This window comes from Caretta caretta, chromosome 7 (genome assembly GCF_965140235.1).
Source record: "Caretta caretta isolate rCarCar2 chromosome 7, rCarCar1.hap1, whole genome shotgun sequence".
In the NCBI taxonomy this organism is placed as follows: domain Eukaryota; kingdom Metazoa; phylum Chordata; order Testudines; family Cheloniidae; genus Caretta; species Caretta caretta.
In genome coordinates this window covers 85,841,498-85,858,502 of record NC_134212.1, presented here as the reverse complement: position 1 = coordinate 85,858,502, position 17,005 = coordinate 85,841,498, and the positions used below count along the sequence as shown (strand labels likewise).

The 17,005-nt window shown below is 40.0% G+C and overlaps 1 protein-coding gene across 4 annotated transcripts in view; it reads left to right on the top strand.

Moving 5' to 3' along the window:
• The window catches only part of DNAJB12 (DnaJ heat shock protein family (Hsp40) member B12), a 29,514-nt gene extending 13,886 nt beyond the window's left edge, over positions 1-15,628 (top strand). For 2 of the 4 annotated variants that reach the window (XM_048857801.2, XM_048857803.2), the window contains exons 4-9: positions 1,498-1,683; positions 3,507-3,586; positions 5,362-5,471; positions 7,363-7,535; positions 8,703-8,854; positions 10,295-12,331. In XM_048857801.2, the coding sequence (XP_048713758.1) occupies positions 1,498-1,683; positions 3,507-3,586; positions 5,362-5,471; positions 7,363-7,535; positions 8,703-8,824 (671 nt within the window). In that variant the 3' untranslated portion in view covers positions 8,825-8,854; positions 10,295-12,331. Of the gene's footprint in view, positions 1-1,497; positions 1,684-3,506; positions 3,587-5,361; positions 5,472-7,362; positions 7,536-8,702; positions 8,855-10,294; positions 12,332-12,358 lie in introns of those variants that run through there. The other 2 variants (XR_007357632.2, XR_007357633.2) reach the window with 2 other exon arrangements.
• Positions 15,629-17,005: the final 1,377 nt, after the last annotated feature.

Sequence of the window (17,005 nt, the reverse complement as noted above, 5' to 3'; positions counted from 1 at the left end):
CTTTGGGGAAAAAAATTTAAACCTGACCACTTTAGCTAAACTTCCGGTTTGGAGTAAGCTAGCAGCAATACAGTGCCAAATACTTATTGGGAACGCGACTGCTAATATCTCTTGAGTTTTAATGTCAATAAAAGTGCATACAGAAAACCTAGACCTCAGATTCTTCCATTTGAATTTCCTGCCAATGTTCCTTGCACCTTAACTTATACTGGCATAACTTTCCCATATAGATAAGCCCTCTTGCTGCTCTGGCTACATGTGCATCAACAGGAAAGGAGGAGTTAGATGAATCTGTCTGAAGGAGAAAGCCTTGCATCAACTCCAGTACAATTAACTTGTATATATCCTCACTCATAAGTTATCATATCACACTATGTAGTTGAGGATTATGAGAGAAAATGGACTCTTGCAGAGTCAGGGACAGAAACTCTCAGGTAGATGGGTAGGTAGATAAGGGAGTTGACAAATGGAGGTGTGTAAAGAAAAGAAAATGCAAATGTAGAAGCAAATGCAAATTTAGCAGCAGTAAAGCTGCAAGTAAGCATTCTTGCAGGTTGGTTACAGTGAGGCAAGAGTGGAAGAAGGGAGTCATGAAGAAAGGAGACTAGGGTTTAGTTTCAGTACTTTTCCATTGTCACAATGCTATGTAAGCTGTTCCTCTTAATTGTCCCCCTTCCCTCTGGCATGTGGAAATTTCTGAGACCTGTAACCTGCATGGACAAAACCTTTACCCAGGATTTCTTTAAGATGTTTTATTTATGTGCTTTGGGCCTTTCAGTGATTTGAGCCATGTTGTAACTTTTGTGAAGTTATGTTTTTGGACAATAAACTTGGAATCGCATAATGTCATTTTTAGAGTACATTTTCCAAGTAAAGCCATGCTTCAGTATATATTTTCGCATGGCTCAAGAAGTTAATTTGAAAATTAATCCTTACACATTAAAAAAAAAAAATGTATTCAGCAGAGTCAGGAACAGAAACTTCTAGGTAGATAGGGGAGACCTGAAGAGGAGCTCTGTGTCGCTCAAAAGCTTGTCTCTTTCACCAGCAGTAGTTGGTCCAGTAAAAATTACTACCTCACCCACCTTGTGTCTCAAGTAAAAAAAACAACTTTTAAACTCAGCAAAATGTAGAGCCAGTATCCTTGACAGTATCCTTCCAGGAATTTCAAGTTTCTGATTCATCTGGAAGGATATCTCTGTCACCCCAGGATTTGAGCGAAGGAGCACTGTGTGTATTGATCCTGGTTGGAGTTAATCAAGGTCTCAATCATTTCATCAAATGACCTTGTTCTCTTCTTCTATTTGCATCCAGCCAAGAGATGCATTCCTCTAATGATCAGGGATGTTAAATAACCTTTTAAAGAGGGTGGGTAATTGACAATTGAATCTATGTAATGGGACCTGTCAGTTTGCAGGTTCAAAACTTGTTCAGAAGAGGGGAATGTATTACCAGGAGAAATAGGCTAACTGTGCTTCCTTTTTGCCAATATTTCAGCCATTGGTAATGCATATGCAGTATTGAGCAACCCAGAGAAGCGGAAGCAATATGACCAGTTTGGAGATGAGAAAGTCAACCCTTCAAGACATGGACACAGTCATACAGACTTCCACCGTGGATTCGAAGCAGACATCTCACCCGAGGATCTCTTCAACATGTTCTTTGGTGGTGGATTTCCTTCTAGTAAGCCTGTCAAGTTTTAATCTTCTCTGTGGGCAAGGGTGATTCCATTCAGCTATCTTTGCTGCCACTCTTGTGACAGAACAATAATGCAGTAATGGTTTATTTGGCAGTCTGTGGTGATACTGAAAGCTGTGTTCCTCTCAACAGCTGAAGTACATGAGAGTTCTCCTTCACAAGTGACTGTCCGTTACTGATGTAAACATCTCAGTTTCCAAAATGGTTAAAATTAGAGTTCTGAGAACTCAGCCCACAGGACAAATAGCTTACTGAACCAGTAGGTAGTGTCATCAGAGCTGGAATTCTTAGGACCCTCAAATGGATGTTTGCATACTGGTCATATTCACCGTTTTTAATTTGTCTTGAACATTTTTAAGTCACTTTTTTACGTTAGCTTTACAAGCCTGTTTTGAGGAAGTATTAAAACCCTCTTCATCAGAATAAATATACTAACTTCTAGGCCACTAAACACCAAGAAGAGATCTCTTACCCACATTGCGTCTTCAACATCTGCTGTGCTGCACAACTAAGACACTAAAAGTAGCAGGTATCAGTCTCCACTTCTTTCACCCTACTTTCCTATCTCTCCCCTCAGAAAAATCAATCAAAAATATTTATTTCTATATGTGTGTCAAGGAGGTGTTGAGTAGTCATGGCCTCCCCCGCTAGCCAAATCTGACCGTAGTGAACTTTTAGGGACTTCTGTAGTACATGATTTAAATTTGTTTAGATTGAAAGTAAATCTGTATCTTGTCTATATAAATTGATCAGGGCAAGAAGCTGTCTCCCTAATTTCCTTTGTACATATTTTAGTGGTCACCATTAAAATATTTACTGTTTTCCTTTTACAAGCACGTAAAGTTACTGTGTTATTCCCTCTCCTAAGTAGAGGAATTACCTAGGAATAGCACAATAACAGTAAGTACTTGCAGAAGCATTGGTAAAGCTTTTACTAGTATTCATTGTGCTAGCTGTAATGGACTAGGTGTTTGAGTGAAGAAACCACTGAGACAACTGAGAAAGATGACTATTGGGGTTGGTTATAATTTATTCTTCCCCATTACCATGTGAATTCATAAACAGGTTAATAGTAAGGCTATTTCTATTATTCAAAACTACAGCTAAGTAAAGATGACAGCTGTAGGAACTCTACACTTAATTATAAAAGAGAGCAGGTTTTTTTCTGATCAGGAAACTAGGAAAAAATATTATTTTATTAAAAACTTCTTAGTTTTATAATCTAAAATTCAACACTACACAGTATTGAAGAGACTTGCACAATGTCTCCACCCGCCCTGAAGTCCTCCAGTTTGGCTACACAAATAGTATGGACCATCCACCAATTACCCTTCAGGCAGGTCTGCTTGGCACTCTTCCACCTTGGGACTAAGTCTTTTCTGGCAGTAACATTGTTCATTTTAGGGCTCACCACTCATTTCTTAAATGCTTACCAGACAGTGAATCCAAATTCTTCCTTTAAAAAAATCTTTTTATCATCCCTGCTGAGTTGGCGTTCACCCTCACAGCCCACCTGGTCAGGTACACTTTTTAAAGATGCCTCCATTATTATTTTCTAGAGTGATGCTGCAATGTCATTACTTGGTGACACCTGGCTAAAACTCCAACCAACATCACAGGGTGGCTTAGGTGAAAATTTCTGAATTTAATTGTGATATGTCTATGTCTAATCTGCTCATGTGTTGCATTCTTAATCGGGTAGGATGATGTGGCATGTGCACAATTCTTCTGATCTCATCATCTGCCAGGCTAGCTGTCAGAAAGTCCCGTGTTCTGGATTCTTTTTAATGGATTTCTGTTGCCCACAGGTAATGTTCACGTATACAGCAATGGCAGGATGCGATATACCTACCATCAGAGGCATGACAGACGAGAACATCAGGGTGATGTAAGTGGAGACAAGAGCAAGGGGAAAGTAAAAAGGCTTTAATGTGTGCAACCCAAAAAACAGGTTGCTGTTGTAGCCATTGTATGAAATTGGCCACCTAGTTTTCCGTTTTCCTAGATAAGTGTAGTGCTTTTCTATTGTAATCTCACGTGAGTTTATTTTTTTTCTAGAAGAGTTGCCTGTTTAACTTACTTACAGTTGAATTCCCATGACTTTCATACATATGCAGATGCAGCTTATCAGACTGGATCCCATTTACACAGTGGGAAAATAAATGTCATTTTCTCTTTGGCATAGCGTCATATTGAAATAAAATTATAGCATCAGCCAAATGCAGCATGAACTGAAGTTTTTTTACCTCAACACTTAATTCCAAAAGTCAGATTTCTCTTGAAACAATGAGCAGAAATTAACTGAATAGTGGAGGGTTTACCCACCTTATATGTGAGTCCTCATAACATCTACACCCATTCCTCCTCATTTTGCTACCCAGGATGTGCTGCTTGTTGCATGATACCACAGTGTTAACTTCAGGCCCATTTGAAGCTGTTATAATCTAAGAATGCCAGAAAAATAAACAGGGTGTTGTGATCATTTTCTTAGAGGGGGATGGTTAGTCAAAACATCTGACTTATTCAATGACTTTCCTATACCCAGATCTTCTCAGGGACACTTTGTGAACCAGACCTGTTGAACGCATGGACTCTCACAAAATACAAAACCAGAGTGGTAGAGAAGGGACCTCCAGACTTGATGAAACCAAGAGACAGAAAATTTAAAGATCTACCAATTTTTCTTTTCTGTCCCCAACCTCTCTCTGAACTCTGAGATTTTCTTGCTCCTGAATCTCAAATTACCATGCCACTACGTTTCCACTGAGCACTGGACAGGGCAGGACTTCCAATCTGTTCCTCTCTCTAATTAGTCAAGGAAGACACTTTTATAGTGACAGGAGGCATTTCTGTGCCTCCTTTTGTCACAGAGGCCAAATGTACTGCTTCTACAATGCTCCCAGCCCCATCTGGTTAGGGAAATAAGACAGAGGGGCCATAGAGCTAACCCAGATCTCTTTCGCAGCAGTATAGATCATTAATCTCTGGGCTGATCTACAGTATATTTTAAAAAATGGTATTGGGTGTTTTTTCTTAGGTCTTTGGGGCCAGATGTTCTGCACTAGAGTGGGGAGGGAATTTAAGAGATGAGGCAGAAAGGGAGGCAAACTCATCTTGCATATCATTGTAAAGGGGGAGCACTTTCTAAGGAATCTATCTAGTACTGTGGTACTAGTCTCTACAGACTGACATGGATATGAAATACGCATTAGCAACTGTCCTAGAAATCTTTAAATATAACAATGTCATGAGTCCTTCCAAACTCACATTCAAGGCTTTTTTTTTCCACCCCCCCAAAAAACGTGATGGTTGTTTGGGATGTGTAGCATGGCTTCAGTACTTTCAGGTATGCTTTCAAAGTAATGCTCAGGGATTTAACCCCATGACTGCCATCACTGTTGGAGGGAATCACTGGGCAGCGAAATCCCCACAAGCTGCTTTGGAAGTGTTCTCTTTACTCTTATTTTTATTTTTAAACCTCATTGAACAGTCAGTCCTGTTGCGTCTTTGACTAATGCAAAATGCAAAACACATTTCCCGCTCACATCAGTGGGATCAAGGACACAGTATGATTGGGTTTGCAAGGGAGGGTGAGATGCTAAATAGTCTTATGCATGTAAACTTATTGATGACATTCCATTGTATATTTCTGTTCCCCCTTAGGGTGGCCTTGGGTTGTTTGTCCAGCTGATGCCTATTCTCATCCTGATCATTGTTTCAGCTCTCAGCCAGATGATGGTCTCCAGTCCACCTTACAGTTTGAGCCACAGGCCGTTAGTACCCATAACTCTCATATATATTTAGCTTGGGGGTGGGCTGGGAACGGGGGGAGGAATTGGTATGTTAGTGGTTGGGATCTTTGTGTTTTATTTTCACTTTTTGGTATGTTTTGTTCCCTTTCCTTTCCTAATGTTCCTCTTGCTTTCACATGCCCCATAACATTGTGTAACACCTGTAGTTGTTGAGAAGGATGACTTGGAGATCTGCCAGCACCCATTATCAATGAGCAAAAATAAACCCCTTTAATCCCATTTTTCTTCTTTGAGTGGCGATGCATATTCCCACGTATGGATATTGTGCCACCTCATGGTGCCTAACAGTAGAACCTTCTCCAAGAAGCAGCCATTAGAGCACTCACGCACCCCTTCCTACCTCTGCTGTCAGTGTCTCTGAATGTTCTGAGGATATATAAGAAGGTGCAGTGCCCTCTACTACCTCAGTTCCTTCTATCTGCTGTGCCAGATGGATGTGAACTACTCCAGTCCATTCAGATCCAGTTTTTTTTCCATTCTTGCTGTCATGATAATTTAGTTAAGTGATAAATATAGATAGTTTAGTTATTTAGTAGCCCAGTTCCGGGTTATGTTGGGACTGAAGAAAAGAAGAAGCTGGGATTCAAGAGATGTTCTTCGTGCCCGGCTGTCTTCCTGGCCTTGAACAGCCACGTTAGGAGACAGACACATGCCACCAGGCATTTCAGAATTGTATTGCTTGTCTAACTCGCTTATAGGCTCCTCAGGTCATGTTCCTCCTCTGGTTTTTACAGTCAAATGATATATGCTTTAATTCTCTTCACATGTGCCCAAAATGTCATCTCCTTTCTTGATATAACACACAGGCATGGGGTCAAGCTTGCGAAGAACCTAGGGCTCTGTTTTGAGTGGCAAGAAGGGTATGCTTAGGTTTCCCTTTTTTCAAATTACATTAAGCTAAACAGGAACAAGGCACTCTTGTTCTGAAATAAGTCTGCCAACGCATTAAGTTAATCAGGATCAACCTCATGTTTAGACAAGCCCTTGCTTAGTATATCTGGGTGACCCTACTGAGGGATGTATTTGTACATCTGCACTGTCTGAAGTGTCTGGTCAGTGAATCAGAAGAGAATACCTTTTGGAGGTATTCTCTGTCCTGGCTCTGTCTTGAATAAAGAGGGAAGGAATTAGAGAGGAGGAGGGTACGGGGAGAGGGGAACGTAGCTCCTTTCCTGCAGCAATAGTGGATACTGCGGCATGTTGCTAGGTAGAGCAATGTGTCACTCTTGGGGTTAATAGTAATCTGCAGTGAGAGGAGCTGAGGGTCTGTATTCATCAAGCAGACAGCCCTATTGAGCAAGCTTAGCTATCAGCAGTGTCTTTGTTCTACTTTGACCTACATTCTGACTTTATGCTGTGTACAAATATATTTCTGAAATACTGGTTTGTCTTAGTCTTCAGCTCGAGATCCATCAGCTTCAGAGATTCATAACCAGACACACACAGCATCTTTGGGGCACATCCTGAAGGAGAAGGGCTGTGTGTTTGGGAAGGAAGTAGCAAAAAGTATTTCAAACACTAGCTGCTGAATATTGTAATGAGCACTTAATTCTAAAACATATATGGAGTCCTCTGGCAGTCAACACCCAAGATACACCAATGTTCTGAAGCACACCCATGTAGCTCAGGGAAGAATTGATTGGTTGGGTAGGTAGGTTTTATTTCCACCTGGTAGAATGTTCCACTATGTCCATTCCACCAGAGATAAAACTCTCCTTACCAAAACAGCAAGTGTACAGGAAGGATATGTCCTTTGAGTAGATTAATAATGCTTATTAGTTGTTGCTTGTCCACAAATTTCTATTCTGTGTTTGAATAACATTTATTATTTTGGCTTTTCTCCCTGGACTAGGTCTGTGGGTCACATACACAGGAGAGTGACGGAGCACTTGAAAGTAGCTTACTATGTAGCTGAGAACTTTGTAGAAGAGTACACTGGTACAAACCTGAAAAATGTTGAGAGGAGCGTGGAAGACGATTACATTGCAAACCTCAGAAATAACTGCTGGAAGGAAAAGCAACAAAGTGAGTGGCATGGTGGGAGGAATGGAAACCTTTTGAGGACACTTTCTTAAAAGTCTGATTTGTTTTAGAAAAAAGTCCTTAAGGAGGAACTGAGATACATAAATCTCCGATAGTTCAATCATAATTTCATTGCTGTGTAGGACCTGAGGCAGCCCATCGGCCCTGTATCTTCAACGGTTTGATGACAAATCGGTCACCTCTGTCCCGTATAATGTTTTTAAACAATAATATTCTAGAAATGATCAGTGTAGCAGCTCCATTCTGTGGAGCTCCTTTGCCATGTCAGTGGGATATGAACAGAATTCTCTGATTTCCTGAGGGATCAGGAAGGTAGGGCCAGGAGACTCTCAGGAGTTTCCTGATGTTTCCTTATTGCCCTGGGGTTATCATTTCATTTTAGAAAAAAGTGATTTAGTGCTTACGAAGTGTATATCTTTACAGCCCCGTTGTGTCTAACAAGCCATATCAGAGAGTCTACAAAGTGAAAAATGGAATCCTCGTCATTTTCAAGGTTTTTTTATGACTGTTTAACTCTAAAGAGTTATCATCAAAGATAACATTTTATTGACTCCACCCTCGATTGGCCCCTTTCTCAAATGCCTGTATGATAGGTGATTACAGCTGCTTTGAACTAATGCTCAGTTTGGGATTTGTGTGTAAATACATTGGCATTGTTGTTTGTATGGGATAAAAAAGATTCCAAAGCTTTCTTGGATCCCCACAACATGCGAATTATCTTTCTCACCAAGAAGTGCTGAATGTGACACCCTGACATTGCTATTCTGAGTCAGCCAAAGTTGTTGCTGCAGAGCAATGCAACGGACCAAGCTAGAGTGATAAACTCTGATCCTCCATATTTCTTCTTTCCCACACTACCAGGCTACCCATTATGTTACTCATTTAATTCACACTAGGGCTACTTCCAGTTCCCAGCACATATCTAAAACTTCCCTTAGGATGAGCCATTGAAGGGCTCAAAGATCACTTTTGTTCTGTTCCAAAGGACATCAGGTATTCCGTACCCTCTCGCTGTACTTCATCTGGCCTTGAAGAACTTGAGGACAGATCCTTTTCCCATTGAAATCAATGGGATGTTGAGGAGTTGAGACATCACACTTCACATCTTGGTGAATGATTGTTTTTAATGTTGGAATTTTTCCTTTTCAGAGGAAGGCTTGCTTTATCGAGCACGTTACTTTGGAGATTCAGATCTGTATCAAAGAGCACAGAGGATGGGCACCCCAAGCTGTAGCAGACTGTCTGAAGTTCAAGCCTCTATGCATGGATAGTCACTACTAGACCACTCAGCGGAGGTCTAAGTACGAGCTGGTGATTTTCCTGTGACACTGAAGCATGACACATCAATGATTTTCATACTTATTTAAATGTCTAATTGAGATATAGATCTCCATGTGTCTCTCCTCTCAATGTGCATGTGTAACAAGGAGAAAGCATAACCCTCTGTCAAGCATATACACCTTCACTGGGATGGTTGGTTTAATTTGCATGCCAGCACCTCAAATGCTCTTCCAGTTCACATCTGTTTCTTAGCATTGCTGGTGTCAGCTCTCTGGGAGCAAAGTGAAAGGCCTGGCTATGTTTGCGAGTCAGCTGAGTTCTTGTCAAGCATCCATTTGAGACAATGTCACTTTTTGCTTTGGCTGGTCAGAAGTTGTTCCCCTTATCAAGCATTTATCAGATTGGGCAACTGGCAGTCACATTTCTAATGCCCGTTTTTGTTGCTCTGTTCCCTATTTTATTGTACCATGGCACTTGAAGAAATACGATAACAGGGAAGAGATTTCTGTAAGATAGATGTTTCTTGTCCCTCTGTCGTCTTCCCTAGAAACTCAGTGAAACCAAACCAAACTCTCACTCTATGCAGCAGGTTGTAAAGGTAACTCACTTCATTGAATTGGGAGTCAGGGAGAAGCCAGCTGAGAGTGCTGGAGACTCATGGTGTCTTCGCAGCACAATAGCGTGGTAAACCTGATGAACCAGAGTGGTATGGTGGCAGTTCAAATGGCATAAACGAACGTAGCACTAGATTACTCACAGGAGTGCTGTGTGCAAATAAATTAAAATTTGGCCCAGGGTATGGAGTCTCTTCCCTCGGTCATTATTAGGTCTGATTTTTTGCAAAGGCAGGAGGCTTCACCCATCAGCAACTAACAGGATGAATGTAAAACACACAGGCTTTCCCCATCTCTCACAAATTTAATTAAAAGCAGGGGCTTGTTAGTGGGGAACAAAATGACACTTAGCACCATATTTTCAGATGCACGCATATCCATTACACCTTAGTTATCTTGTATGTCAGACATCTGGTCACCTAAGTTGTGTACCCAAGTAAGTTAGGAGGGCTAGGGTTGGGTTTTTTGTTTTGTTTTTCGGCAAGTGGCGCACATTTGAAAATTTAGTCCTTCAAGTCAGTTCTGAGCTCAGGTGTCTGCCATTTTTGAGTGTGTCTTGCATTTGGGATTTTTCTTTTTTTTTTATATGCCCTGTACCCTGTTTTGATAACTGTTCCTCTTATTAAATGGAAATATTTTAATTAACTTTGTCACTCTCTCTCTAACTCAGCATATCTCTGTGTATCCATGGTCTAATGAAGAGTGTAGCTGTAAAATAAAGAACTACTTTAGCATTTTTCAGTTAGACATGTTACCTGTAATTTGGGGAGGTGGGTGGGGAAGGTGTTTTCTGTTAAATGGTTACCATGGATTGGAGACTGACACGGTTACCACTTTTATTCCCAGACTCTTGAAATGCCTGAAGACTTTTGGCGAAGTGCACTGAGCCAAGGTGACAGACTTTATATTTAAAGAATCAAACCTTAAATTAAAGTGGAATTGGAGAATTAGCAACGCACAACTGCCCTCTCTCTTCTCTCTCTCTCTCTCTCTCTCTCTCTCTCCAATGTTAGATGCAGCAGGCAGCAGTTAGGAAATAAAGCTGCCTGTCTTCTCCCCTTCTTTCGAACACCACTAGAGTGCGACAGTCTAGTCTCTCCTAGGATACAGCAACCATGAGAACAAGTGTAGAATAAAAAAACAAACTGCAGCAAGCCGTGAAGCAGAAGGAGACCCTTCCATGATTGCACTGGTCACTTCGAACGGAGAGAGAAATTGGAAGATTTTTTTAGGACTAAAAACCAATTAATAAGAAAAGAATCTATCTATTTAGAATTAATTTATAGCTGTATGTATGTTGTACTTTTAAACTATGCAGGGATTGGATTAAATTATTTAGTTTTCTGCCCAATTTAGTAAACTGTAAAGTGTGAACTCTAACCTGTTTTGGGGGGCCATCCAGCCCTGCAGAACTATCCAATTTCAGGTTGTCATTTGATGACACTTTACATTTATTTTATTTTTTTTTATGTTGTTGAGGAAAATATAATTTTGTGACTGAGTTTTTTTTATAAAAGAATCTCAAAATCTGTAGAAAGAAGATTTCTTAAAATTGACCAGACTTCTGATTTGTTTTTGCTATATTAATTTAATTGGTGGCAGTCAACTGAGTGCTGGATTCTTGTACGGCAAGGAGAGGATTATCGTAAATGGTCTTAGCTCATCAGTGTTCAGTTTGGTTTGTGTGTGTGTGCGTGTAACTTTTTTTTCCAGAGTCTGCTTTATTTCTGCCTTGTAATCAGTGTGCAGCATTAGTTCTGTAAACAGGGCCTGCCACGAGCTATATCCTTTTGTTCTTCTCGTTCCTGAACTCAGAGTTCCTCATCCAGCGGACTGCTAACTGTAATATGGCTGTTACCTTGCCATAACACTTCCGATGTTTCAACCTGTATTGACATCCCAAAAAAACGGAGTCTTTGATTCTTGTGAAAGAAGTTTTGGTGGGGAGATCAGAAAGGGGGATGATTAATTTTCAGTTGCTTAATTGGGCTTTGACGCATCTGACAGTGTAGTGTAGATCACACTACATTTTACCCATTTTACAGCAATGGTTTTGCCCATCATTCATTTTAGAAGAAGAAATTATGCTGCTAAAAGCCTTAGGTTTACTTGCTTGAGCAAGCAGGACCTGGATTAGAGCAACAGGATAGCGCTCAAGGTTATTCTAAACCCAGCGTATCTCTTTGACACATGAAGTGAGAGAGGCAAAAGTTGAATGAGCTAAGTTACCATTAATGGGACAAACTGGATTCTTCTCTACCCTGATGTTAATTTTTGCCTAAAGACGTTTCCTATAAGAACAGTTTTCAGAGTTCCCTTATGGTGTAATTTATCAAAATAGCAATGGCTACCAAGTAAGGTGGTAAAGGGCTGGGAGAAAAGTGAAAGGCCAGATGGGTTTATTTCTCTTTGTTTGAAATTGACCAGCTCTATTTTTTAACTGGATATTTATGTAGCAAAATGGTTCTGAGCCCTCCTGTTCATTGCAAGCCTTACTATCCACGACTGTGGTGTATCTGATCTGATTTCAAGTTTTAAAAGATATCCCCCAGATTTTTGGAGAGGGGTATGGTGGAAATAAAATATTTTGGAATAAATGCTGTTTACAGAGGCACAAGAGCTACCCAGCATTAAGAAATGTTGGAGGGGAAATGTGAGAGACAACTCATGTTTGCAAAAGGTGCTGACATCTTGTAAAAATGGCACTCCTGCTCCAGTGCCCATCCAACCAAATCTTTTGATTTCTCAAGTAGATATCCATGGATGGTAAGCGCTATGTGCAATAAAGCATAGATCCTAAAGGATACTCACAGAATCTGTATTTCTTGATTTAGAATTAATTATACAATTGTACATCTATAAATAAATGTTTATTATGTGAGAGACTCTGACTGCGTTTGTGCCCCTCAGGGTCTGCTGTGTTGTGTGCTGACAGAAGTAATGAGTGGAGAAACAAGTCAGAGATGAGGCCAGTTACCGTTTCTGACATCTCACCTGTGAGACTGAGGAATGCCCCCTAACGATGAATTATGCTGAGTTGATGCAAGATGTTTTTTTCTGCTGACCACAACTGCTGCCTTCCAAGGTTGGCAAAGTCCAACCGGCAGTAGCAATGGAGATTAAACATTCTGCAGGCACAGACAGCATGAGCTGGAGAGCTTTCTAGTATTGTGTGTGGAAAGCTACTGTATACTAAAAATTAGAATTTGAATGATCCGGTCTGTCTAGTTTGTGGGGAATTATACTGTGAATTTGAATATGCCAGTTTTCCATACAAAGTCCAGTTCTGCCATTAGCAATTTCATCCTCCCTCAATGGTTTTCTGTTTATGATAAATGTGGTTTTAAAAAACAAAAAAAACCCACCATGTAGATTCCCCAAAAGGAGCCAGGAATTTGTGAATATTAAATCAAGCTCTAATATTTAAAGATCAGGACTGAGATTTTTCAAAGCTGACTCTGGGATTTAGATACAACTACCATTAACTTCAATGGGAATTAGCTGTTCAGATTCCATAGTTGGCTTTGAAAATCTCAACCCAGAGCTCCTATAAGTAGCAGAGGGAAATGTATGACCTTTGGTAGAGAAGGGACCATTGTAGTTCTGGGTTATAACTTGTTTCAACGCTTCTGAGCCACCCATTACAGTATCTTGCTGCTGAATGACTAGTTAGTTTGCAGGAGAAGAAACTCCCTCGGTAAGGTACTGCTCTTTTGCCTTGGGCTACAGCATTTTACTAGTGCTATTATATTCAATAACAGTGAGCACTTTAAAGAACAAATATTTAATTCTCAGCAGTTCAGCATTCATGAACAACCTGACAATAACAAATCAGTACCACTGTATGATAGAGGAAAACTAATTCATTAAGGAAAGAGTAGTCATTAGTTTCACAATTTCAAGGGGCAGTTCTAATACCTTGCCCTGACCTCTTGCAACAGAATGACACCTCTGATGTTGTTTGTTTCAAACATTACAGCTAGGCCCAAGGAATCAAAATCCATCCTAGCATAACTCCATTAACTTCACCGGAGTTACACCGGGAACAATTTGATCCATGGTTAAGCAATAAGCTGAATGTGGTTATATGGAACTGTAGTGCTGGACACTGCATCACTTGCACAACCATAAGAGAGTTCCCATTCTACAAAAGATGGGATTTACTCCCTTTCTGTTTGTACAAGAAGAAAAAACTGCCCCTGTTCTCTTAAAATGTTGTTCCCCTGTTTAAAGCCTTTAGGATCTACATAGGAAAATTGAAATTGCAGGTTACTGACATGCTGTTCACTGACATACCAACCTAGTGTTCCCAACTAATCAGAACATAATCAACGGCGTGATTTAAAAATAATGAATAGTATCCTGTAAAATGTTTGCATTTGTGCAGACATATTGGTGCTCATGGGCCTGACCAAGCTTCCACTGCAATCAATAGGTGTCTGTCTATTGACTTCAGAGGGAGTTGGATCAGGCCCTAACTCCTTTGTAATAATAATAATACCTAGCTCTTATATAGTAAAGCTCTTTACAAAGGAAATAAAAAGGTATCATCAGGCTGCAGCCACTGGAGGGTGACATGACCACATGCATCTGAATAAAACTCAATCCATCTATTAGGGTGATGGATAAACATGCAGATAGTGGTAAGATGTACACCCACACACAGGTTGCATTTGGCTTTTGATGTAAAGCAATCCAATCCACACACATTGGAACAAATTGGGCTGGATGGGTTTGTGATGAGAGAGTTTAAGCTTTTTCTACAGACCAAGTTGTAGCTGTCATTCAAAGACCATTCTTTCACCACTTTTAAAATCTGCAAAGAAAGGTTGCTTTGTTACTTTCTTCTTTAGCTCCCAAACTGACTACTTGTATGAGGCATCTCACTAAGCTTTCTGTTCTAGTTAGGTTTTTAGGCTACTCCCATCACCATGGTATCTGAGCTGGCCCTTAGTATGGGATTATAAACAGCACACTAGTATACACACCTTTCTTATATGAAGACTAGAGGAAAAAGCAGACTGACCAAAGCACATTAAAGGTCAAAAGGGACATTGAGAGCATGGGGGCGGGAGGTGACATTGGTAGTCAGAAGAGTGACTAAACAATGTTAATGTACCTTCTCCCTTTCAATCTTGTCTTTTTCTGTTTAGCAAATTTTTCTTTTACCGTTTAAATGGAGTTGAACTTTACTGTGTCTATTTTGTTAAATTCAAAAGTACTAATCTCTTTTGTCTGTGTCATATCTTTAATACGGGTCTGGGAGTAGTACTTATTACTGAACTCCTGTGGCTGGAGCACGACCATTGCTCTTTGTAGACGTTACAGAAATAATGGGCTCTGTTTAATTTCCAGGTGATGTTTATAGATTTTTAAAATGTCTCTTAGGATTTATCTCTCTCACCATGTACTTGAAAAGAAACTTCAAACAAATTTAAAGACTTTCGTACATGAAATTGCCAAAGGCTGGCAAATATTGAGTGTCTAATGTCTGAACTGTACCAACTAGAGATGGAAGACCTAGCATGTCATTCAGCTCATCGCCCTGCTAATGCAGTTTGTTCCCATGATACATGCTCAAGTGCTATGTTCAGTCCAGCTTTAAAAAACTTAAACTCACACTTACTTCCCTGAGGAGACTATTCCTCGGCATAAAGCAGGGAACTTCTCCCTGATGCTCAACATATGTCTCTTGTTGCCAAAGTTCATTCTAGAACTCCTAATCCTTGTTGTTTGTTTACTTATTTAGTTATTATTTGTATTACAAAGGTGCCTTGTTCTGCCCTGAACTATTCCTCTCCCTCCATGGTGTTGATATACTTGTAGAAAGTTAGTGTTTGGAGCTGAGTTAAATTTTATTGTGGGTTGAGTGAAAACCTCGTTGAAACTGATGTGTGAATGTACCTTTCTCTCAAGATAGTTGGGAGACAGTTAAGGGACCACTCCTAAAACAAGCCCTACCAGCGCCAGCCCAAGAGACAGGCAGAGGCAAAAAGCAAGAAAACCAAGCAGTAACCAGTGAGCACAATGTAACCCAGGAAAAAAGCTAGTGAGAAATCTGGCTAAAGAGGCTTGGGGCTATAAACTAAGAAAATGCTCCTTTTGTTCTTGGTTTTTCCTCCTGTGTTAAGAGAAGCAGGACTTTGTACATTCCTTGTAAATAAACAAGATTTAATCAAAGTATCAGACTCCATCAATTTCTACTTCAAACTGGAATATCCCCAGAAGGCAGAACCCTGAATTGTGACTAGCTACTCAGGTCAAAAAAAGGCAACTTTATCATCTCTCCTCCACCATATAGCTAAGATCTACATATTCAGTTATTTTAATTAATAATCCAGTCCACTTCCCCACACACACACACACACCATTCTCTGAATTCTTTCCTACTTATTAACATCTTTCTGTCTCACACTGTAGTATTCTATATGCAGTGTCAGTACAGGCCTGATCTGTGAGGCCTTAATGTGTACTGCCCAAAATTACATTGCCTTATTTTGCCACCATATTATGCTGTAAAATAACCTGCTTTGCTATCTGATTTACTTTCCGCTTTACTATTTTCCAGGTGTCACCCTTCTATTGTGTATTGTCTTCAACAATTATTACACTGATGTGTGTTTGCATTTTTCTAGGCTGACTCTCTCTATTTTTGCCTGTATATCTAATCCCTCCTGTTGTTTCTCTGTACTCTTGGTGTTAATCACCCCTCCCAATTTAGTGTTCTTTGAGAACTTCATGTGCTGTTTGTTTATCCTATCTTTCAAAACATTAACAAAGATATAAATGCAAGTGCTGGGAGGCTGGGAGGAATGTATATTTCCTGGTATGCCTAAGGCCTGGAGCCAGTGCTGTAGTTAGCTACAGTGAATGGTGGTTGAAAAACAGGAGAAAGCTACCGAATATAAAAAAGGGGGCTTGAGATTTGCCTTTTGTTAAATTGACCAAAAGATGTGGAGGAAACTAGCAATTTTGAAAGCTGCCTCCTTTCATGCAATCGATTCCCTGGCTGCATTTCCTGTTCCCAGGATGGCAAAATGACAGCTCTGTCTTAAAAATTATATTTGACACTTTTTCAAGGTATGGTCAGTGATTTATTACATTCCTTGTAATGCGATGCAGAGATAAGAGTACTCAACAGTCTTCCTTTAAAGCTGCCTCTAAAGTCTAAACCATGGGTAATCAATTGTTTTTTGTCAAGGTCTAAATTTCTCGGTCAAGGTCCAGACTGCAGAGAAAATAATACAATAATAATAATAATGATACATAAATAAAAAGATTTTTCAGTCCCTTCAAAAATGTGTGGCAGTCTGGATTTGGCCCATGATCTGCCTATTGACTACACCAGCTCTAAAAGCTGCTGATTGGATGTATTAACATCCTGAGCTCTGTGCCTGATGTGAAGTGTTAACATGCATTTTTGTAGTTTACTTCATTTTATATTTTAAATGAAAAGTTTTATGCAATGTTAACACCTAATTAAAGTGTGTGCATGCATGCACATGTGCAGAAACTTTAATCTGTCCTCTCTGCAGTATAGTGGGGGGATGAATAAAT